Below are 24,989 nucleotides of genomic sequence, written 5' to 3'. Positions count from 1 at the left end.
CAAGCTTTTGAAAACTTGACTTATTAAATAGTTTACACGTATAAAATATGTAAATAAATCTAACGTTGACAATTATTTATAAAAAAAATAGTTTCTGCGTTAATGATAGATAGCTATTATAAATATTCAATTTTGTCATGTTTTATCTGTGTGTTTTAGAACGAAAGTTATGTGGTCAATGGCCGCATGTATTGTTAATTTGTTTACGTTTGGATTGATAAAATATTTCTAAATAATCTATTTTTATGAGTAATAAAAAAGTGGGATTAATTTCTTCAATATAATTGTCGCTAGCGGTGTCAGTTATGTATTGAAATAAAAATGTAAAGTGCAGTGTACAGTAAATAATGTAATTAATTTTCTAGACAATTATCTTGGGATTTTGTCGCAGGGTAGATTTAGTGACCATTATTTTTATGAAAATGACAAGTTTTCAAGTGTCTGATCTGGTGTCGGGCCTGAAGTCTCGCCATGCGGAGACTAGACATAAAGCCATTCGCGAATTGTTGCACTTCACCAAAACAGATCTCCGGGAGATGTCCCAGGAGTCTCTGCGGCAGGTGCTGGACGACTTCAACCAACAGATACATGCGCTCACCTCCAGTTATGACAACAATGAGAAGAAAGCAGGAATCCTTACCATAGGTTTGTGTCTTATAGGTTATGCTATTTTGATTTCCCTGTATCATTATCAATCAAGGTAAATGAGGATATTGTGATTTTGTCCCTGTGTTGCTTTTTAGTATCTCCATTAAATTATGTACCGAAAAGTAACTCATTTGTAGTTCTACTTGTTTCAATGATATTAGAATCATAATAAAAATATTGTTGTTTTTTTGTAGTTTGCCTAATTGGAGGAGATACCGAAACTACAAAAACAAGAAATATTCGTTATGCATACTACCTCAGAAATGTGTTTCCATCTACTGATTACAATGTGTTAGAATTAGGAGCTAAAACTATGGGCAGACTTGCTGTCACACTTGGCATTAAAAGAGGGGAATATGTTGAATCTGAGCTGAAGAGGGCTTATGAATGGCTGGCAGAGGAAAGAAATGAAGGAAAGAGGCTTTCTGCTGTGATGATCCTGAGAGAACTAGCTATATGCATGCCATCATACTTCTTCCAACATATCAATGGATTCTTTAACTATATCATGATACCACTGCGAGATCCTAAGGAACAGATCAGGGAGGCTGCAGCAAAGGCACTAAGAGCAGCATTAGTTATCACGTCACAGAGAGAAATACCTGAACAGAGTAACAAAGCACACTGGTACATCCAGTGCTATGAACAGTCTATGCTGTCATTTGCTGAACAGCCCGGCAGAGAGAGGGGCTTGAGTAGAGATGATCATGTGCATGGTGCACTGCTCATACTTAATGAACTACTCAGATGCTCCAATGCCACTTGGGAAAAGAAGTACACAACATTGATGCAGAAACTTGATGCTGAACAGGACATATCAGATGAGATGACTTCTTTGAGCTCAAAAGTACAAAACTCTTGGACCGCTCAACAATTCCCTGATGATAAAAGTCAACAAACATTAGTATATGAATCGAGTATTTGCAAAAAGCTTATTGAAGAACAATATGAGAAGATTTGTGCAGGTGAGTACTTTTTTATGTTAGCCAACATGTAATCTTTGTTGCATAGCATTCAACCACTTTATTAAAGGAAAAGCCAGCATAAAAATATCTTGTATAATCTTGATTTATTTACAGATGTAATGGCTCAACAAATATCAAGGGCACATAATGTTCATCAAATGCTTCTCCTAATGATACCTAGACTGGCTGCTTTTAACAGAGAAGCATTTGCCAAGAGACACCTTAAGTCTACCATCAATCATTTGATTACATTCTTGCGAGGAAGGGAAAAGGAGAAAGCTATGGCATTCACCACATTAGGCCTTATTTGTGTAGCAGTAGAGTCTGATGTCCAGCAGTATTTGGGCAGAATGATAGAAATTATAAAATTAACTTTACCACTTAAAGATACTCCTAAAAAACGCAATGGCTCTGACACACCATTGTTCAACTGTGTAACATTGTTAGGGTTTGCTATGAAAGAAGATGTAGCCAATGAAGTAAAAGAGTTGCTGGACCCAATGTGTGCTACTGGATTAAGTCCACAACTGACTACATGTTTCAAGGAACTCAGCCAGAATCTTCCTTCTCTTAAAAAAGATATAACAGACAGGTTACTGAACATGCTGTCATTGATATTGCGAAAGAAGCCTTATGCTCCAAATAATGGTGAAAATCAAATAGTTCACATGTTTACTACGGCTATGCTGGTGGAACCGCATGATGCTTCCAAGTTAGTACTAGCACTACGCACGCTCGGCTCCTTCGACTTTGAATGGAATAATACCCTGATGTCGTTCATAAGGCGATGTACAGATCACTACCTCTTAAGTGAACAGCACGATATTAGGATAGAAGCTGTAAAAACTGCGTCGAAGCTGCTAATAAAAGCAGTTGAGAGATGCGCCCAGACTAATTCGCGGACTTTGACCGTAATAGTTGACGAGTCTCTCGGCAAATTGCTGTCGGTGGGCCGCTCAGATTTTGATCATGAAGTCAGATATAGGGTTCTGGAAATATTTACTAATCCTGTTTTCGATAGATATTTGGCTGTGGAAGAACATCTTAACTGTCTTTTTGTTGCAATTAATGATTCCAATAACGATGTAAGTGAGCTAGCCCTATGCCTAGTCGGAAGACTGAGCAACATAAACCCTAGTTACACTATACCGACTTTGCGTCAATTGTTCGTGCAAGTACTAATGGAATTGCAACACTCTGAGTCGACACGTAATAAAGAACAAGCGCTTCGAATGGTAAACAATATAATATCGCATGCGCCAAGAATTACGCGACAATTTGTAGATACTATACTCAACGTATTAGTACCGAAATTGAAAGCAGAAGCAGACAACCCCACCATGGTTGCAACGATATTGAAGGCGATAGGCGATTTAGCTGAAGTCAATGGAGGCGGAACTGCTCTCAATAAATGGTTGCCGGAACTAATGGCCATACAGATAAGCATATTGTCGGACCCCAATCAACCCGAAAAAAGAAGTGTAGCTCTTTGGTCGTTCGGCCAAGTAGTCGGTGCAACTGGACATGTCGTTACACCTTATATGGAATATCCACATTTAATGGACATGATGTTGAATTTTCTGAAGACTGAACAACAGCCAAGAGAAAGGCGAGAAACTATACGTGTCCTGGGATTGCTGGGAGCTCTTGACCCATACAAACACAAAGTTAATCAGGGTTTGATCGACTTCCAAACAGTGTCCACTTTGATTCCCGTCTCTGACACTACTAATGAAAACATTGACGTCAATATTAGTGATATGGTTGTTAACATGTCTCCTCTGATTCTCGATGAATTTTACCCGGCTATTGTTCTCACGTCTCTAATGAGAATGCTCCGCGATCCGATGTTGACACAACATCACACGAGCGTCGTGCATTCAGTCACATTTATTTTCCAATCTCTAGGCATCAAATGTGTTCCCTATATATCTCGAGTAACGCCGTGTCTCCTAAATGTGATACGAACTACCGATAACAGCACATTCAGGGAATTTCTGTTGACTCAACTGGCGCAACTCATTTCCGTAGTTAAGATACAAATACGAAATTACTTGGAGGATATATTTGACATTATCAAGGAATACTGGACGCCTAACAGTCAACTGCAGCCCACGCTTATAATGTTGGTAGAACACATCACTGTAGCGATCGGCCCAGAATTTAAAGTCTATCTTCGGAAAATACTACCTAATATTCTGAGGGTTCTTAAATATGACAATAGCAAAGATAGAGTTTTAACTGAAAAGTTATTGCTGACGATACAAAAGTTTGAGAATAATTTGGACGATGTGCTGCTCTCCATAGTGCCAGCCGTGACCGCACTGTTCGACGGCAGGCACGTTCCGCTGTCGATCTCAAAGCTTGCCATGGAGACTATGGAGCACTTGTGTATGTACTTGTACTTCAGGCCGTTTTCCGCGGTTATCATACAAGCCCTGGCCAAAGTTTTGGACAACAATCCATCGTTGCGGCAAACAGCCATGAATACACTTTGCGCGTTGATTGTTCAACTGGGCCGTGAATACATTGACTACATACCGTCTGTGGACAGAATACTGATAAAGCATAAAATACAATGTCCCAACTATATCGTGTTGGTGACGAGATTGCAAGCTATCTCCACACTGGCATCCGATGACGATTATTTAGACGAGACTCGTCTTCGACTGAGAAACCAAAAGACTGACGTGAGTGAAGATTATTTACTATTCAATCAAATAGCAAACGTCCAAAAAGTTACTGATGTAAAATATTCTAAAATTACAGGTCGTAGGTCCAGGGGATATCCAGACCATTCAGAAATTATCTTTAAATGTGTCCAACTTACGAAAATGTTGGTCCATAAAGAATATAGTGTCCAAAGAAGACTGGATGGAATGGCTGCGACAATTGAGCGTCGCTTTTCTTACCGAGTCTAACAGTCCGGCTATCAGGTGAGAATACAAAATTACTTAGAAATAAAGAAAGCTTTTATTATAACAGTTTATTTAACAAAATTTTATGTCCATTTTCAGGGCGTGTTCAAGCTTAGCTCAGAACTACCCACAGTTAGCGAGTGAGTTGTTCAACGCAGCATTCATGTCTTGTTGGACGGAACTAGATGACAAGTCCCGCAAGGAACTAGTACAGGCTCTAGAGCATGCGCTCACTGTACCCGACACGCCGGAGTTGGCACTCGCAGTTCTAAACCTCGCTGAGTTCTTAGAACATTGCGAAAAGGGCTCTTTGCCCATACCGATAAAGTTGCTCGGTGATACGGCTATCAACTGCAGAGCTTACGCTAAGGCATTGTATTATAAGGTAAGCTAAATGTTTTAAATACTTATTTGGGGGATCATTTTCCAAAACCTACTCAACAACTGAACATTTTTAGTCCATGTACATTGCTAAAAATACCGTCTTGTGTTTCCAGGAACAAGAATATAAAAGAAACCCATCTAAACAAGTCATTGAGGCACTTATACACATAAACAACAAACTGCAAAGAAACGAGGCCAGTAATGGTTTACTAGAGAAAGTCATAACGCAAAAGAAAAATGGCGAAACTTCGCTAAACGTTCACGTTAGGTGGTACGAGAAGTTACACAATTGGGATCAGGCTTTAGAACTGTATAATAAGAAGTTAGAAGTAGAGCCGCTTGATGAAGACTCTCGACTGGGTATGATGAGATGTCTAGAGGCTTTGGGAGAGTGGAGGAAGATATATAACCTCACTTCAGAGCAGTGGGACAATGCATCAGACGACGTCAGGAAGAAATCTGCAAAAATAGCCGCCGCAGCATCCTGGGGCTTGCAGGAATGGGACTCGATGCGGAAATATGTAGAAGTCATCTCTGAGGACAGCCAAGAAGGTGCTTTCTATCGAGCGATCCTTGCTATCCACGAGGGTCACTGGCCGGAGTCCAGGCATTACATTGATTCTGCTAGGAGCTTGTTAGATCTTGAGCTAACTGCTGTGGTCGGCGAGAGCTACCAAAGAGCATATGGAGCACTTGTAAACGCGCAACTGCTCACGGAATTAGAAGAGGTGGTGACATACAAACTTGTGGAAGAACGACGGAATCCTATCAGGAAATGTTGGTGGCTGAGACTGCAGGGCGGGCAGCGGTTAGTTGAGGATTGGAGGAAAATGCTGCAGATACGTAGCTTAGTCATGTCGCCTCGTGAAGACTTCCAGACGTGGCTGAAGTTCGCGTCGTTGTGTAGGAAGACAGGTGCATTCAATCAAGCTCACAAGATAGTTCTTTCCATTTTAGGATCGGATCCAGTCACTAATCCTGATGTACTGCTCCGAATGCAGGATCCCAGAATCGTGTTAGCTTACAGCAAGAACTTGTGGGATGCTGGGAACAAACGATACGCTTACGACGTTTTACAAAGATTTTTGGATAACTCGGAACCAGATAACGATGAGCATTGCAAATTATTAGCGCGTTGTCATCTTAAATTAGGATCCTGGTGCGAATCTCTTCAAGAAATCAATGAGTTGTCTATACCGGAGATATTGAGGAACTACGAGTCTGCAACGCTTCTCGCGCCCGATTGGTATAAGGCTTGCCATGCGTGGGCGTGCATGAACTTCGAGACAGTCTTGTTCTATAAACAACAGGATAATTTATCTGAGAGTAGCTTAGCGGGTGGCTCTGGGGAAAAGAAAGTATCTCGAGCAGACTTTATTAATACTCATACTATACCCGCTATAGAAGGTTTTTTCAAGTCTATAAGTTTATCGAATGGAAGCGCGTTGCAGGATACACTGAGACTGCTTACATTGTGGTTCGACCACGGACACCACCCTGCAATATACGACGCTTTGTTCGAAGGCATCAGACAAATCGACGTCAAGATATGGTTGCAAGTCATCCCGCAGCTAATCGCTCGTATTGATTCACCAAGAAGTTTGGTTGCCAAATTAGTTCACATACTCCTTATAGACATAGGCAAGTTGCACCCTCAGGCGTTAGTGTATCCTCTGACAGTGGCGACTAAATCCTCCTTCGTAACGAGAAAGAATGCTGCCAATTACATATTGAAGACGATGTGTGCACATTCTCAGAACCTGGTGAATGAAGCTGCTATCATATCAGAAGAACTTATAAAGGTTGCCATATTATGGCATGATCAAGTATTTATTGCTCTGGACGAAGCTTCTAGGTGAGTTTTGACATTGTAAATGAGCCTGTGTTCGAAACTTGAAATATCGATATTGTTATCGATATATTTGCTTTACGATATCGATATTTTCAGATTATATTACAGTGAGAAGGACTACCGCGGCATGTTCAAGACGTTGGACAAGATGCACGCGATGTTGGACCGGCCGCCGGAGACGTTGAAGGAAGTCTCGTTCCTGCAGATGTATGGACGAGATCTGCAGGAAGCGCATCGATGGTTAGAGCTGTATAAAGTGAGTTGTCGACTTTCATTACATATGCATATCTTTTAAAAATGTTTTTATAGCAAATTCTGACTTATACTGATCTCAAAATAAGTCCGCAAATCTATGTGGACTTCTATGTTGACATACCTATTTTATTGTTTTATAGTTGCATGCATTTCTGACAATAATCAACAAAGTTTTTACTTCCATTACATCGTCTAATATCACCTTCTCATTCCTTCAGGAATCCGGCGAGGACAGGTACCTAAACGAGGCTTGGGACTTATATTACCACGTGGTACGTCGGATAGGCACTCAGTTCCGTTCGCTGACGTCATTGGAGCTGCAGTATGTCAGCAAACGTCTGCACACTTGTAAAGACTTGGAGCTCGCCGTGCCGGGGTCGTATGTACCCAATGAAAAGGTCATCCGGATATCGCATATACATAGTCATTTACAGGTTTGTACTATATTTAAAATTTTTACTTATATAATGTATATAAAGATGTTTAAACATATATGAACATATTTCGCTGCCATCATATTGATTAGCATTTTTTTTAACTTAAAGGAATGAAAGATATCAATTCAATAGCCAGGACTCATTCTGTAAAGATTTTAATTCTTAAATTGTTCTTAAATTTTAGTTGATGAAATATGAAATCAGAATAGTATATTTATCACATACCTTGAATAGATATAGCAATATTTTTAACAATATTTTTTTCCTAGGTAATAAAATCTAAGCAGCGTCCTCGCCGCCTCACCATCCAAGGTTCCGACGGCAAGCAATACATGTTCCTACTAAAAGGTCACGAGGACCTGCGACAAGACGAGCGAGTCATGCAGCTGTTCGGCCTGGTCAACACGTTGCTGCAAGCAGACACCAATACTTATAGACATGATCTAGCCATACAGAGATATGCCGTCATCCCGCTGTCTCCGAACTCCGGCCTCATTGGTTGGGTACCACAGTGTGACACGCTATACAACCTCATTAGTGATTATAGAGACAAGAAATCAAATAAAATGGCGCTCAGTACTGAGCAACAGATCATGCTGCGGATGGCTTCTGATTATCAGAAGTTAATGTTGAGACATAAGGTGAGTTCATCTTAAAGACCAACTATATTTATAGTAAACTGTTTCTCTCACATTTTATGGGAACTGCTTTATGTATTCATATGTTTAATCTTTCGCGTTCGTACTTAGCAGACCCACCTATTTAATATGCAAATGAGAATTTGAACACATTTTCAACGGATAAAAATCCATCCTAAGTCTGGCGTACTTTAAGATTTTTTTAACACTTATTCAACTACATGGCACATTTTTTGCTTATATAGTATAAGTCTTCAGAAATACTTACGAAAGTTAACAAAAAACTGTATTATACAGGTGGAAGTATTCGAGTACACCCTCTCCCAGACTCCCGGGAACGACTTATCACGCTTACTTTGGCTGAAGTCCCCTTCAGCTGAAGCGTGGTTCGAGCGTCGTACCAACTACACGCGCTCTCTGGCCGTCATGAGCATGGTGGGGTACATCCTGGGGCTTGGAGACCGACACCCCTCCAACATCATGCTGCACAGGGTCACCGGCAAGGTCCTACATATCGACTTTGGGGATTGCTTCGAAGTGACCCAGTCGAGAGAGAAGTTCCCGGAGAAGATACCTTTCAGATTGACCAGGATGCTCATCAATGCTATGGAGGTAAGGTTTTCTTTTTCAAGTATAAAGTCGTATTAATGATTATTGAATTTTGAGCTTTATGTGCCTAGAAGTAGAGTGTAATTTGCAATCACGTACTCGCCGTCTATGATAAATTAGTGCTGAATTTTGTTCGCCGTTCTCAGAGAAATGAAGTTTTATTTTCAAGCATACAATTTCAACTTGAAGTTTGAGTAAAACAGCTCTACTATTTCAAAACCAGTTCTAATGCTACAGTATTATAATATTTCAAACTTCATCTCCACTCAGATACACACAACAATCTTCAGTAACATTTCAGTAGTCTCGTAATTATTTAATTCGGGTCACAAACAATAGTGTGACACAATAAACGTAACTGCGCAGTGAGGGTTAACTAAATCCATTTGATCCCGCCGACCTCGAGTTTAGCGAAAATTGTTCGCGTACACTCTAGAGCTGAGTAATTAACTGTTTCTGTGTTTCATCAAATGTTTTGGGCTTTCAACTTTTAAAACATTGAAGATGTTACCAAAACTGAAAAGGTCATTTCAAAAGTTCAGGGTTTCGGAATAAAAAGTAAGAACAAATTGAATCCAAAATCTCAATGCATAGATTATTTTACACGGATGACTTGATAACTGCAGATAAAGTTTATCTTTGTTTCCTCTAATTTGTATATTACAATGTAGAGTTAAAACCATTATGATAATTCAGTAATTGAAAAGCAAAGATCAATAACAATTAGTTGCGCAGGTGTTTCTATATATAGTTTTACTAGACAACAATCGTTATGCATATTGCATAATTAAGTGTTTTGTGAAGAACACAATTTTATACGAGTGACGGAAAGTAATTCCCCGGTGACCCTTGAGTTGATTGCTGAGATAAGATGTTACAAGATATAGTTAGTTATAGTTATTCTTTTGTAGTCATGCATAACTTATAATAGGCAGCTGATGAAGAATATTTATTATTTATTGTTACTGAAATAACAAGTATTGATTATTATTTATTCACTCGTCGGCTATGTAGAATGAAATACATGTAGTTATGTAAAATATGTTAATTTTATCTTTCATCATCACAAATATTATCTAAATCAGCTTACAGTTATTCTGCCAAGCAGGCAATTAGAGGTACTTCCGCAACAACAATATGAATAAATGTGTATATTTGTGTCAGGTGACGGGCATCGAGGGCACATACCGCTCCACTTGCGAGTCAGTGATGCACGTGCTGCACAAACACAGAGACAGCGTGATGGCCGTGCTCGAAGCCTTCGTCTACGACCCGCTGCTTAACTGGCGCCTGGTCGACAACGAACGCCATTCACTCTCCGAATCCTCATTTTCCTCCGACATAGAATCCTCATACACCCTCCCCAGTCGATCCCGTAATCATCTTCACTACGAGTCCCTTGAAATGCCCCCTGAAGCGAACCTCAACAAGCGAGCGCTGTCTATACTAAACAGGATTCGCGATAAGCTGACGGGCCGAGACTTCCCGCACGTGGAAGCTGTTGTGAGCGTACCCAAGCAAGTGGACCTGCTCATCAAGCAGGCGACAAACAATGAGAATTTGTGTCAGTGCTACATCGGCTGGTGTCCTTACTGGTAAACTGTCACCTATCTAAGTACTCTACAACTCTCCCTAGTGTGAGTTAACAATTGTTTGCCAGAAAATGGTATAACCAAACTGCTGATTCGCTTAACACGAACATACTGTAGCGTAAGGGCGAGGCCACAACTCTACATCGTGAAATGTAATCGCAAAAACGAGAGAAACTAAAGAAAGATTTTAACGTTACGACGTCACAACTCAGTGTTGTGGCCTTGTCCGTAGTTCTACATATTATTATTTGTGTGTACTGAAAACGTTGAGTAATTTCATCAAGTTGCTAGTTCATGTAAATAGTTTTGTTATGTCAAGTGTACACATAGCTTTATTACTATGACGATTATTATGTTATCTCCATTTGCACCTTCTTATAGTAGGTATAGTTTATAATGTAAAAAATAGTCACTTATATAAGACTAATTATTTTATTTATATTATGATAATTATCATTACTAGTATTTGTTAAGAAATTAATTTATTAAGTTTGTTATACTTTTGAACGTTAATTTATGAGTAAATATACAGTGTAATGTACACTTTCTCAATCTAGACAGGTAATTACACCTGGATTCCTTATATAAAAGTTCAAAATACGTGGTTAGGTCCACATATAATCCTATACAATATATTATATTCTACTCGCATTTTAATTGTATACTCGCAAACTACAGTATTTTATTAATTATTGTTTTACCACCGATTGTAGAGCAAAAGACTTAGCTCGTCCAATACGGGTAATTAATGAGACATCCACGTGGAAAACTCACTGTTTATTGCCGTAACGGAATTCATATAAAAGGTTTTAATAGTTACACAACAAATAAAAGTAACGATCATTAAAATTTGTTTAAGTCATAAATGTTATCACGGGCACGAGTTTTATACAGTACACGAAACCGCATTTAAGTTCACGGTTATACATTTCGGATGTAGCAACTAATAAAATTTAATCAAAGACATGATTTCTAATTTAGGTTTCTTTCAAATTATGATTGCATTTGTTTTCATAAAGTGAATGTTTATTGTTTGTTTTGTTATTGTAAATACCCTTAAGTATAAGTGAATGCTTCTCGTTAAACGCGTTGCCATTACGCTATGTATATTGGACCCATACCTACTATTAATTATAAGTTTTGTAAATACAATGCGCAATAAAACTGTTAAAGCTTTTCGTTGTTTTTATTTCACACTTTCAGCGGACATGAAGATAAGTTACCGATACACACGAAACACAACTTTGCAGATATAATATCACGATACAATGTTATCCTTGGTAAAGCTGACGTATGCTAGCGGTAGCATATGTGATAGCTTGGTGACTAGGACTTTGTCGTGCGATGGTTTGCCGAGGAATATGTCCATGTCGCCGTCGGAGCCGCGGAACTCACTCAGCGTCTGCCGGCACACGCCGCACGGCGCCGTGAAGTCCTGCTGATGAGCCACGACCGCAACTGACTTGAACTTAGTATACCCGTCGCATACCGTCTTACCTATCGCCGTGCGCTCGGCGCATATCGTCGGCGACAATGTCGAGTTCTCTATATTACATCCTGTGTAAACTTTGCCTTCCTCAGTCAGGATCGCGCATCCTACTGCGAAGTTGGAATAAGGAATGTAAGCCCTTTTCCGCACTTCCGATGCGCTTTTCAATAATTCTTGTACAGATTCACCTGTAAGCGATAAAAGTCAATCAACTATTTGTATGTAGTCGTTATTTTTGGTATCATTTTACAGTGATTCGTTAAAAGTGAAAAAAACAACAAACAAATAAATAACTTATACGATACTACCCGCAGTATTTTTAAAATATTGATCCCTCACAGTACTCAGAGGTACCTATACAAAAATATTAAATGCGCGGGACTCGAACCCAAATCAGTCTCGACTTAGTCATACAGTCACTGCACCGTCCGATGCGTTTTTGTTTATGGATTGACGCGATGACGCTAATTATTGTTTATTGCGGTCACGAGCCACTATTGTGGTGTTGGCACTTCTAAGAACATATGGATTGCTTTCACGAAGAAAATATTTAACAACTTATATTATTTTACGCGTGTCCTATTTTAATTCCTAGCCGAACCCGAAGTAGGTACCTAGCTGACGTGGATACTTTAACTTGAGTCCGAATAGAAGAGTTATTGAGTTAGACAACAACTAGAAAATACTAATAATTTCCTTATTGATCTAATATTAACAATTACTTGAAGTAAGTACACTTAAGTCGAAGGGTAACGAGTTACGCGTCTTACCTTGACTGTATGCCCCCGCGAATCAATGTTATTAAACAGTCACTAACATATTTGTTATGATCTCCGTAACTATTGTTCAGATTAGATACTATCTACTTTACTGCAAAAATACTTGAATTACCAAATTAAAATACTTGAACGTAATTCTTCAGTAAATTGGTCGAATAATGCGGTTTTGCAATAAACATTACAACACTTACTCAGAGAGTTGAAGTCAACAACTTTGAAATTCTCCATGTGCGCGAGTTCGCGTGGTAATTCGTACGAAGCGGTGTGAAGGGGCGCCCAGCGCTCTCTGCGGTCACCGGCCAACTGATTAAGTCAAACGATCGTTGATTAGATAGTGCTTTATGATTGAATATCCCTTGTGACAAACAGCGCGGTGTTTCTGTTTCAAATGACTCGCGCTAACTGGAAACAATCACTTTCTTCACGCATGAGGAGCTTGCGTTATGTTGCTGAATCCCTCGACCACACTTTGCAGACTTATTTTATTTAAAATGCTATGTTTAACACGGGTTTTCCTGTAGGCCGGTATTTAATTTAATTTAGGCAGGAAAACAAAATATTTAACTGTGCTAATACGCAAGCAGAAATAGAAATAGAAATTAAAATAAGTATGATCTAATATTAGTTTAATAAGACTTAAGTAAGTAACAAATTGTGACAATAAGAGTTTTCCTTCTGATGATTCATTCAGCGGCATAATGTGTACAATATAGATTTAATTTTAGCAACACAACAGGTACCCACTTACATAGGTTGCTATGTGAAAGCAAGACCTATACATTATTTAGGCGAGGACATTCTCAATGCCATTATCTTTATTTCCCAATAAATCGTGCGGTCGTACCTACGTTTAAAATCAATGAGTCAGTGATTGTGTAGCTGACCCGCGAACATGACAGTCGATGGTCGTTTGTACCCATTACCGTTATGAGTGTTCCTTGGGTGACAGTTGAGCTTGCTCACCCTTCTTAGAAAAGCGAGTACGTAAGCTTCTTTAATCATGTAACTTTCCCTTAAAAAGGTTACAGGTCTGTATTTTAGAAACCAGATACTTATCTAATTTTTAAATTATAAAATAAAACGATCAAGTAACAACAAATCGTTTATTCCGTGAAAAACAATCTAATTAATGACATAATAAACATCGCTTATATACAAGGACCATGTTTCATTTCACCATGACTATGAAAATTATGTCAATATTATCACAACATAGGCACAATATTATATTTCCTATACAAGTAAGGTAAATCCCACTTTGTTCCTAAATTATACAATCTTAATTAGATGTCGTCCGTTTCCTTCTAACCTTTGGGTACAAATCATTTTTCAAAAGGATCATTAGTCATTACATTACTAGATATAGCTACCTAGACTATATTTTGAATAAATCAAATCAAATAAAGTGAAGTGATACGCTCACTGAGTTAATAATTACATAATCAATATTCGCTTTGACGAGGCAAACTAATTAGTATGAATGTATTCATTGAATAAACAGTTAGAGGCTAACTGCCTATCATATCTGTCTGATCATGCAAAATCGATTACATTTTTATTTATGGCAAAGAATGACGTAGACCACGTTATAATCAGAGCTTTAGCTTTGAAATAGAAATCAAGAACATAATTGAATAGTTGGCACCATGAATCAATATTACTAAAAGTTGTCTACGAGTGACTTAGGCACGCTTAAAAACCCCTATTTTTAGTTTTATACGCTAAAAGATTTTTTGGTTCGTGAATTTTTTGTAATATAACATGGGAGTATTGTTTGATGATGTCAACTATCCATTAAAAGTAACTTTAAGCTAGAAAAGAGCTCACTATTGCCGCCAATCCTTCCAATTTATGTAGGTACTACATTTACGATGTAAATTGTGCGTCGGATATAAACGCTACGATATGCGAGGTAAGATCGATTTCTCGTCCAAATCATTTCCTTATCTTAATAAACTTAATTATAAATGATTTATGACTAAATGCTGCAGTGCAGTTACGTAAATGCATTACAGTAGTTTTCAGATACATTTAAATGGCACTTTTACATAGTGCATAATAGTATAGTAAAATAACCGACTTTATTGCTATCTTTGTCCACAGAGTAGTAAATAAATAACTATTTGATGGTAAACCTTGTGAGTGGACTGGTATATAAAATTGAAGTAGAGAATCGATATAAATAGCCTTAGATAACACATGCATTTATATCGCGATAGTAAAAAATTAAATCGTTAATTTAAATCGATTAAATAGTAGGTAAATTGCGTTGCATAAGACTGTTTACACCTGTGTCCTAGCAACGGTATTTATTTATATAAAAATACAATCATTAATATTATACATAATCGCAATTGCTAGCGAAGGCATACAGCTGGCACAATAAATACCGTCTACAAAAGTTATTCATTTACTACTCTGTGAATCCGATTCTTTTCATACCATCCAAAACCTGAGCCTGTAGGGCTACCATCATCACTTTATCCATCGACCATCATTCCTCCTTACAAACAGATATAATGATAAAAAGCGGTGCTTTACACTAAAATGAATAGCTAGACTTACTGTAATAAAACTAGTACAATAAGTATATTTGCTTTGGTGACTGTGTTCACCAGAATGGGCACCATCCTACATAGCACTGGCAGAGGTTCTCATTACTGGTCGCCTGTTGTATGAGCAGATCTACTTGCTTCTGCACCGACACGATCTCATCTATATGCGGGAAATCGCGACCGGTCAGCTTGTCGCGAACTCTGTTAACAATAGCTAGAGCTCGCTTGTTTAAGTTCGTCTCAGCTGGTTGGTCGAGAGCGTCATTCAAGCCTATGTGTACGCGACTTCTGCTGGGTTGTGGTGATGATGCAGGGTCGGAGGTAGAACACAGGTCGGCGTCGGCACGGGACCGGCGGCCGGCGTCGATGAGCCTCCAGTTGAGCAGCGGGTCGTACACGAAGGCTTCTAGCACCGCCATCACGCTGTCCTTGTGACGGTGGAGTACCTCCATCACAGATTCACACGTGCGACGATACGTACCTTCTATGCCGGTTACCTAAAAGTCAAATAATTTGTAAATATACAGATACATTTACAAAATTAGGTATGAAAACCTTTCGTTTACTTTTAGGTAAATTAATTTCATAATCAGTAGATAAATATGTATGCACTTAAACATTTATATAACTCAAGATAATATCGTTATCTAAAGAAAAGTTATTAATCGCATATGAAGTGCATAGAAAACATCAAATTACAAGTGCATATAAAAACATCTATAATAAAATTTCGTTAACCTTGGCCAAGATTATCTGTGGCATATCTAGGGATCGAATTGATTAAGCTTTATCTATTTTGGGTAATACCGATTTAATCGATAAGTAATCCATGTGCTAATTCATTGTTGGTTATAATTTTATCGTAGGTATTGAACATATCATTTAACAATCTTACCTCCATAGCATTAATGAGCATCCTGGTTAATCTGAATGGAATTTTCTCTGGGAACTTGTCTCTTGTGACGGCTACTTCGAAGCAGTCTCCGAAGTCGATATGGAGGAACTTTCCTGTGACTCTGTCGAGCATGATGTTGGAGGGGTGTCGGTCTCCGAGCCCCAGGATGTACCCCACCATGCTCATGACGGCGAGCGAGCGCGTGTAGTTCGTGCGACGCTCGAACCACACTTCGGAAGATGGACTCTTTAGCCAAAGTAACTTGGCTAAGTCATCTCCTGCTGTGTGTTCTAGAGCGTGCTCAAATACTTCCACCTGCGTCAAAGTTATATGAATCAATACAATTTTCAAAATCATTAATTATTTAAGTCAAGAAATAGTACGAACCTTTTGCATCAACATCAGTTTATCCAGATCCGATGCCATCCTCTGCATGATTCTGTGTTCAATGTTCAACAAGCACTTTCTCTTCTCTCTGTAATCCCTTCAATAGACAAAGTTGTTTACTATTATTATAAAAGAATCATACTTAATAGTAAAAGGTTGATATGAAAGGATATGTTACTTGTTGAAAGGATGTGTGGATGTTTGTTATTCTGAACGGATTTAAAAAAGGACAAACGGACAGATTCAAAGGACAAACAAAAACTACTGAATGGATTATAATGAAATCTGACGTCTCCTTCTAAACCGCGGGGAACATGAAATATAATAGATAGTATAAGTAAATAGTTTAAATATAGATACTATGTATAATATAAATAGATAGTATAAATATGACAGCAGCTTTATTCCCCGATATGAGTTAAACATACCTAATTAAGGAATGCAGGGTATCACAATGTGGCACCCATCCAATGAGGCCGGAGTTGGTGGACAGCGGGATGACGGCATATCTCTGAATGGCGAGGTCTCTTCGGAAGGTGTCAGGGTCAGCTTGCAGCAACGTGTTGACCAGGCCGAACAGCTGCATGACTCGCTCGTCTTGTCGCAGGTCCTCGTGACCTTTCAGCAGGAATATGTAGTCCTTGCCGTTGGAGCCGCGGATGCAGAGGCGGCGAGGACGCTGCTTTGAGGTGATCACCTGTGGTTGGAATTGTAAAAAATATGGGAAAAAATAAGTTACTAAACTTACTCAAATTATATGAATTTGATTAATTTCCAAACGGGCCGGTTCGGAGTGGCCGCGAATTGCGTCAGATCATCCACCAAACCCCATAAGCGGTGGTCTTATGCCGCGTTTACACAGATTGAATACTATTATTTACAAAACATAAAGTAAGAATAACTTAGGACCGATTACTATAGGCATTGTAAAACAGTTCGAATATATAGTTGAAGACGCTGACCTGCAAGCTGCTCTGTATATGCGCGATGCGGATGAGGTCCTGGTCGGGCACGTAGGAGCCGGGCACGGCCAGCTCCAGGTCGCGGCAGTTCAGCAGCCGCGGACTCACGTACTGCAGCTCCAGCGACGTCAGCTGCGGCAGCTGCCGGCTGATGCGCCGGAACACGTGGTAGTACAGGTCCCATGCCTGGTTCAGGTCGCGGACCAGACCAGACTCCTGAGAACACATCGTACATTAGCACAGTCTTACACTAAAGCGACGAATGAACGAAAGCTGCATGCGGCCGAGCTGAGAATGTAAAAAGGAGGAGATATTCTTACCTTGTACCGGTTGCACCACTCTTGTGCTTCATTCAGATCTCGTCCGTACGCCTGGCTGAAGGACACCTCCTTCAGCGTCTGCGGGCCTCGCTCCAGCATCGCGTGAAGAGGTTCCAACGTCTTGAACATCGCATTCACGTTGTTCTCGCTGAAATACAACCTTGAAGCCTCCTCCAGAGCCTCGTGCCACTGCTCGTGCCACAGGATCGCCACGCGGATGAGCTCCTCCGATATCATCGCGGCTTGGTTCACTAAGTTACTAGAATGGGTGCACATTGATTTCAGGATCTGATTGGCTGCATTCTTCCGAGCGATGAACGACGACTTCGACGCCACCGTCAGCGGATAAACTAGAGCTTGAGGATGAGATTTTCCGATATCAATTAACAGAGAATGGATCAACTTGCCGACGAGCGCTCTCGGCGTGTCTATTCTAGCTATCAGTTGAGGGATCACTTGTAGCCAGACGTTTATTTCAATAGTCCTGATGCCTTCTACGAGCGCTTCGTGAACGGCGGGATAGTGGCCGTAGTCAAACCACAACGTCAGCAGTCTCAGCGTGTCTTGTAGCGAACTGCCGTGAGACAGTTTAATAGATTTGAAAAATCCTTCGACAGCCGGCACGGTATGCTGTTGAATACATTCGGGCGAAGGTCTGCGCTCGGCCTGTCCTCCAGTAATGTTCGCGTCCTGGTGTTTATAGAAAAGTACTGTTTCGAAGTTCATGTAAGCCCAAGCGTGCCAAGCTTTGTACCAATCGGAAGACAAGTCAGTAGCGGCCTCATAGTTGCGCAGAATTTCTGGGATGGAGAGCTCGTTGATACCGAGCAGGGACTCGCACCACGATCCCAACTTCAAGTGACAGCGAGCGAGGAGGCGGCAGTGCTCCGCGTCACCCGTCTCCGTTGTGTCCACGTACCGCTGCAGCTGATCGTACGCTAGCTGTTTGTCACCAGCTACCCATAAGTGCTTGGCATAAGCCAGCGTCAGTCTCGGCTCATGTGTGGGCAGTGGCATGTCTCTGTTCTGGCTGGGGTCGGTTCCCAACAACATCACTAATGTCTTGTGTGCCTGGCGCGGCGCTCCGCTCTTTCTGCAGAGCGAGGCGAATTTCAGCCATGTGGCCATGTCCTCCTGAGGAGTCAGCACGAGACTGCGCACTTGCAGTATCCTGCGCCAGTCTTCTACCAGTCTCTGTCCTCCCTGCAACCTTGTCCACCACGCCTGTCGGATGGACTCTCTCCTCTCCATGACTGACTTGTATGTGATCACTTCTTCAAGCTCCGCCAATAGCTGAGCGTTAACTAGAGCTCCATATGCTCGCTGGTAACTCTCTCCAGCTACGGCAGTCAGTTCGGAATCCAACAGCGTGCGCGCTTGATCAATGTATTGTTTAGACAGATCAAATTCTCCATTGTGAATGTTAAGTACTGCGCGATAGAAAGCACCGTCCTGAGTATTTTCTGGTAGGAATCTGACATATTTCGCCATAGAATCCCATTCGTTTAATCCCCAAGCGGCCGCAGCTGCGAGTCTTGCCGCTTTGAATCTCTCCTCGTTGCTCATTTGGACCCATTTTTTGGAGACTGTATTATAGAGCTCGACCCATTCTCCCAATGCTTCGAAGCAGCGCAACTCACCGAGGTAGGAGTCCATATCAGCTACATCTTCGTTTAGCTTCTCTCCGTATAGGTCGAGAGCTTTCTCCCAGTTGTGTAGTTTCTCATACCATCTTATTTGGACCTTGAGGGTAGCGTCGCCGGCTTCGCGTTGTGCCATCACTCGTTCTAGCAGTCCCTCTGCGGCTTCCTTCTGTTGCAACTTGTTGTTGATGTGGATCAGAGCTTCCACCACTTGAGATGTTGCGCCGTTCCGGAATTCTTCTTCCTGTTGCAAAATTTAGAGGAATTAAAGTCGTTCTTTGACAACAAGCTGATAAAAAAATAAATAATCTGTCCATCAATTAAATTAATAGCCAGTAAGAATAATAATAATAAACTGTATTGCTATACAGAATTTACATACCCACAAATACAGAATTTTATATACCCACTTATTTAGTTTTAAGTTAATTTAACAGGGTAATGTATACCTAGAATAAGGACACATTTATGAAACTGTATACATTTTGCAATAAATAAAATAAATAAATAAATATTACCTTATAGTGCAAAGCTTTGGCATAAGCTCTGCAATGCATAGCTCTTTCACCGAGCAGGTGTGTAGATATAGGCAGGGTACCACCTTCACAGTGCTCCATGAACTCCGCTAAGTTTAACACGGTATGCGCGAGTTCGGGCGCGTCGGGGGCTGTTAAAGCTTGTTCTAGAGCATTCGATAGCTCGGCCCGAGAGGTCTTGTCCAGCTCTGTCCAACATGATACGAATGCAGCGTTGAATAAGTCGCGGAGAAGTTGCGAGTAGTTGTGTGCTAGCGCCAGACATGCCCTGCAAATTAATTATATATTTTTATTATATCTTTTTATAACTGCATCCCATTCTAGAGATCCAACGCGAATACGATAGTTTCCAACGAGTCAAACGAATAAAAGTGATGAACTTTTATTAAACTGTCAAAAATGGTATGAAAATGCGAGCTACGACATCAGATTTTTCACGTCAAAATGTTTATTTATAAATGAAAGTGACATTATTTTAAGATACTTTACTAAATAAATATGACAACGTTATTTATTTTTGACCTAGTCAACTACCCAATTCTGCGCAAAGCGGAGACGATGTTCTACGTGCGGACAAAGTTGCCAAGTACCAAAGGCGCTACTAGGTAATTGATCTATTGCGTGAAGTACTTGTGCGACAAACAACTAGTAACGTAAAATAGTGAAACTGACCTAAGAGCAGGACTATGTGACTCAGTGAGTAGGCCGATGCTGAACCTTCTCAGCCACTCGAGCCAGTCGTCCTTAGACACGCGGCTGCTGACCGTCCATGCAAGCTTCAAGTTGTGAGCATTCACGCACAATTTGCGGATCGACTGCGATGTGTCGCAGTTATATCCTATACGTGGCTGCAAATATCAAGTTAACATTAAGTCTGTTGGTTTCATATATTCATAACCATAGAACTATATATAATGAATGCAGTACCTCTTGAGTATGATTCCTCGGTTTCCGCCTCGTACTCTGCAGAAACTCATCCATTGCCAAAGTTTGACTAGACTGCATCCGAGAGAGCAGTAATTCGTAATTTTGATGTTGAATCTTATGTTTCACCACCACTTTTTGAACCAGCGGTATAAAATCAGTGAACTTGCGTCCCAATTGGACTATCAGAGCACACAGCGTGTCCATGGCAGTGGGGCGCAGCGCCGCGCACGTGTCCAGGCTCCTCACTAGAGGGTGAATTATTCTCGACACCAACTCACTGTAGTTCAAGGAATCGGACAGATAGTCAACTGTCTCCATGGCTACTTTGGCCACATTTATTGGGCAATCTGATGCGTCAAACAACTTTACGATTGACGGTATTACTAAATGCATATAATCATCCAAATTATCTTCAAACTTTTGAAGGGCATATAGTAGTTTTTCAGTCACAATTCTATCTTTGCTGGTATCGTGCGCGAGAACACGCAGTATCTGCGGCATCAGCTGAGGTAGATATACCTTAAATTCTGATCCGAGCGCCACAGCGATATACTCAACGAGTAAGATTAAGGTCGGTTGGAAAGGACTATTAGGAGTCCAAAACTCCCTGATAAGGTCAAATATTTTGTCCAAATAATTACGAATGTGCTGCTTTACTATAGCAATTAGCCTCGCCAATTGAGTAAACAGGAATTCTCTGAAACCATTGTTGTCGGTTGCTCTCGCTACGAAGAGAAGAGTGGGTGTGACGCGAGAAATATATGGCACGCACTTTATACCCAGAGACTGGAAGATGAAGGTAACTGCTTGCACCACACTCGTGTGATGCTGCTGCAGTGTCGGGTCTCTGAGAATCCTCATAAGTGTGGATATTACTATAGCTGGATAGTACTCGTCCAGAACAGGGGAAGACATATTCACTAACATTTCACTTGTGGTCATATCGAAATTATTTTCTTCTGCTTTGCTATCCGCGACCGGCACTAAGCTAGAGTCAGGCTGTTCGCCAATCAAACCTCTAGTTATCTTATGTTTATAAGGATCCAAGGCACCTAGCAATCCCAAAACACGAATAGTTTCTCTCCTGTCTTTAGGTTGCTGTTCAGTCTTGAGGAAGTTCAAGAGGACGTCCATTAGAGTAGGATACTCAGTGTAGGGAGCCACCACATATCCAGTGGCGCTGATTAGTTGGCCAAACGCCCAAAGGGCAACACTCCTCTTTTCCGTCGCACTTGCTTCAGATAACAATTCTAGAAGAATGCTCAGAAGTTCTGGAAGCCATTTCTTAAGTCCGCTGTTATCGCCGTGGACGTCGGCCAAGTCTCCGACGGCTTTCAATACACTTATGACTACTCCAGGATTGGAATCTGATTCTTTGAGCTTTGGTACAAGAACATTAAGAATTGTCTCCATGTACGGCTTTACAAGCTTGGGCGCGTGCCGTATTAGATTATCTAACATCCTGGCTGCCTGCTCTTTGTTCCTGCTCATGCCAGAATGTTCAAGTTCTGTGAGATACTGTATCAGTGTCTTTCGAAGTCCAGGCATGACATACGCAGGATTGACCACACTCAAACGACCAACAGTACAAATTGCCAGCTCTCTTATGGCCAAGTGCTCATCATTCATAGCCATAAAAAGGAAGCTCAAATTCTCAATTTGAGCCAAGTGTATGTCAAAAATATTATACAGTGACTCTAAAACCCAGTAACGAACTTCATAGTCAGGGTCAGTAACTGTAACAACTAATAACTTGCCAATAACTTCTGCTGTCAGCAGTGTAAGTGTCCTTGAGGGTGTTTTCATAGTTCTGACTGTAGCATCAGCTAACAGCTTGGCAGCAGTTTTGACAGCCTCTAGTCTAATTTCCTGTTGGTCACTCTGAAGGAAGTGGTCGGCGCAACGTCTTACGAATGTTAGTAAGCTGTGTTGGCCCTCAAAATTGAAAGTCCCAAGTGTTCTTAATGCCAGTACAATGCTGGCAGTATCTTGAGGTTCCATCACCAAACTCATGTTACTCATCTGCTGTTCCAAACTCCTTGGAACTCCTGGATGTAAGAATGGTTTATTTCTTAACACAAGAGAAAGCATATTCAAGAGCCCTTCAGATATTTCTGTTCTTAAAGAAGGAAGGTTGTTACTCAACTCCCTCAAGCAAATAGTCAGGGATGGACTTAGACCCGTAGCAAACATAGCATCTAATAACTCCTTGATATCTGTTAAAACTAGATCTTTAACAGCACTCCCCAATAGTGTTATGCATGCAAAAATTGAGGGATCAATCCACACTCTCTTTTTAGTCTGTGAGTCCCTTATAGGCAGTGTTTGTTTAATAACTTCCATTATGCTAGGTATGTACTTTCTTATATCATTTTCAAGAGCAGCAGCCATGAGACCTAATGTGGTAAAGGCCATATTCCTATCTTTCTCCCTACTCCGTAGACAGGAGATCAAGTAGTTCATTGTGGAAATGAGGTATTTGTCAAGGAAATAGTTTTTGTTGAAAGCAGCTAGCCTTGGTATTATGACCAAAAGGATTTGTGGGACTCCTTGTGTTTTAAGGATGCGCTGACTCATTACATCTGAAATTATAACACATTATGTATTAGTTACAGCAATGGGAACCAAAGATTTCATTATTTAAATTAAACAGTACATGGAACATAATATAAAAGGTTGAGATAATAAACATAATTTCCCTAAACATTTCAGCAAATCATTTTAACTGTGCTGTGTCCAAATCTTTCATGCCTATAATTACATTTTTTAAACATAATGAAGTTGCAAATTATGATTCACCACACAATATCACAACAATTTGCTCTTTGACCTTAAGTGATATGACAACCAAGATTCGTTTTACTTCATATACCTACCTACTTGAATAATAATAAAAAGGCAATTCAACAAAATATTGTTGTAAATATCTTACCTCTGCAGAGCTTTTCAAACTTTTCAGTGAGTAGTTTACGACAGACTTCAGATTCATAAATAGGAACTGGGTAGGTCACATTCTCAGTCTTGAACCCGTCACACAGGTAGCCTCTTTTGACCGACGGACTGTGCAACTTTGTGCTTATAAATATTATATCATCGGATACTGTAATATCCTTCATTGTGTCCAGACTTTGCATAAGATAAGAGTACTTCTTCTCCCAAACAGCATTAGAGCAACGGAGCAGCTCATTCAAGATTAATAGCCCTCCATGGACTCTGTCCTCTTTGGTCATTCCCTTTTCTTTCAAAGGAATATCCTCAAATGACAGCATAGCTTCTTCATAGCACTGCATGTACCACTGAGGCTTAGCAGTTGACTGCTTAGCTGTTTCTCTTTGAGCTGTCACCACTAGACCTGCTCTTAATGCCTTTGCTGCAGCCTCACGGATTTGTGGCTTTGGGTCCTTTAGTGCTACCAAGATGTGATCAAAGAAGCCTGAAACTTGCTGGTAGAAGTATGTGGGCATAGCTATAGCTAACTCCTTTAATAGTAATACAGCTGAGTGGCGCCTGCCTTCATTCCTCTCTTCAGACAACCACTCAAATGCTCTTTTGACTTCAAACTCGACGTACTCAGCTCGTTTGACGCCGGACACTGTGGCGAGCCGGCCGACCGTCTTAGCGGCCAGTTCCATTACACCCACATCAGACGAAGGCAGTAAGTTGCGAAGGTAGTTTGCAAATCTTGTGATACGGGTCTTGGTCGTATCGCAATCACCGCCAATGAGACATACTAAAATCAAAAACGTTTATGTAACTAAGTAAAATCCACAAAACTTGAAGAAGTTGAAAATAATCATGAGGATCATCTATTTTTTTACCTATGGCTAAAACACCTCCTTTCTTTTCGTGGACGTCGTTACTGGATACCATCTCAAATATCTGGTGATTGAACTCATCGAGAAATTGTGTGAGCTCCTCTTGTGGGACTTCCCGGAGCTCCGTTTTAGCAAAATGATAGAGCTCTCGGGCTGTCTTGATTTGAACATCCACGTTCCGGGACTTCAGCCCCGCAACGAATGCACCTACTTGATTGGACATCTTGACTAATGTGTCCTATTATTTCATGATGAAAGTGAAAATCAATACGCGTAAATGATCACGCGTTTTTTTGCAATTCCGTAAAATATAAATAAACAAAGTGGTATTTACTCCGCACCGACCCGAATTTGAACATAGACTACGAAAAAAATCGTTTTGT

General features: G+C 40.5%; 3 protein-coding genes across 5 annotated transcripts; 1 reads left to right on the top strand and 2 right to left on the bottom strand.

Moving 5' to 3' along the window:
• The first annotated feature begins 154 nt into the window (after nucleotides 1–154).
• Nucleotides 155–11,474, top strand: LOC110375789 (serine/threonine-protein kinase mTor). Of its 2 annotated transcripts, none has more exons than XM_064039156.1 (11): nucleotides 155–645; nucleotides 843–1,613; nucleotides 1,728–4,303; nucleotides 4,383–4,549; nucleotides 4,631–4,916; nucleotides 5,029–6,770; nucleotides 6,876–7,023; nucleotides 7,241–7,456; nucleotides 7,729–8,100; nucleotides 8,395–8,709; nucleotides 9,871–11,474. In XM_064039156.1, the coding sequence occupies exons 1-11, from the start codon at nucleotides 417–419 to the stop codon at nucleotides 10,303–10,305; spliced, it is 7,257 nt and encodes a 2,418-aa protein (XP_063895226.1). In that variant the 5' UTR covers nucleotides 155–416; the 3' UTR covers nucleotides 10,306–11,474. The 2 variants fall into 2 exon arrangements, with proteins under 2 accessions (XP_063895226.1, XP_063895225.1); XM_064039155.1 differs by having other exon boundaries at nucleotides 156–645; nucleotides 6,864–7,023.
• On the bottom strand, nucleotides 11,471–13,006 carry LOC110375790 (cytidine deaminase). The gene is made up of 2 exons (XM_021334042.3): nucleotides 12,758–13,006; nucleotides 11,471–11,975 (listed from the first exon to the last, which is right to left on the bottom strand). The coding sequence occupies exons 1-2, from the start codon at nucleotides 12,792–12,794 to the stop codon at nucleotides 11,557–11,559; spliced, it is 456 nt and encodes a 151-aa protein (XP_021189717.3). The 5' UTR covers nucleotides 12,795–13,006; the 3' UTR covers nucleotides 11,471–11,556.
• A 649-nt stretch (nucleotides 13,007–13,655) lies between these two features.
• Nucleotides 13,656–24,987, bottom strand: LOC110375826 (serine/threonine-protein kinase mTOR). Of its 2 annotated transcripts, none has more exons than XM_021334088.3 (11): nucleotides 24,610–24,987; nucleotides 23,724–24,521; nucleotides 20,792–23,373; nucleotides 20,537–20,712; nucleotides 19,847–20,132; nucleotides 17,686–19,572; nucleotides 17,366–17,581; nucleotides 16,832–17,100; nucleotides 16,404–16,500; nucleotides 16,017–16,331; nucleotides 13,656–15,618 (listed from the first exon to the last, which is right to left on the bottom strand). In XM_021334088.3, the coding sequence occupies exons 1-11, from the start codon at nucleotides 24,827–24,829 to the stop codon at nucleotides 15,178–15,180; spliced, it is 7,287 nt and encodes a 2,428-aa protein (XP_021189763.3). In that variant the 5' UTR covers nucleotides 24,830–24,987; the 3' UTR covers nucleotides 13,656–15,177. The 2 variants fall into 2 exon arrangements, with proteins under 2 accessions (XP_021189763.3, XP_021189764.3); XM_021334089.3 differs by having other exon boundaries at nucleotides 16,404–16,491.
• Between the last annotated feature and the right edge of the window lie 2 nt (nucleotides 24,988–24,989).

Source organism: Helicoverpa armigera, chromosome 18 (genome assembly GCF_030705265.1).
Source record: "Helicoverpa armigera isolate CAAS_96S chromosome 18, ASM3070526v1, whole genome shotgun sequence".
Classification (NCBI taxonomy): domain Eukaryota; kingdom Metazoa; phylum Arthropoda; class Insecta; order Lepidoptera; family Noctuidae; genus Helicoverpa; species Helicoverpa armigera.
Note: the sequence above shows the minus strand (reverse complement) of the source record. Positions and strands in the feature narration are given on the sequence as shown.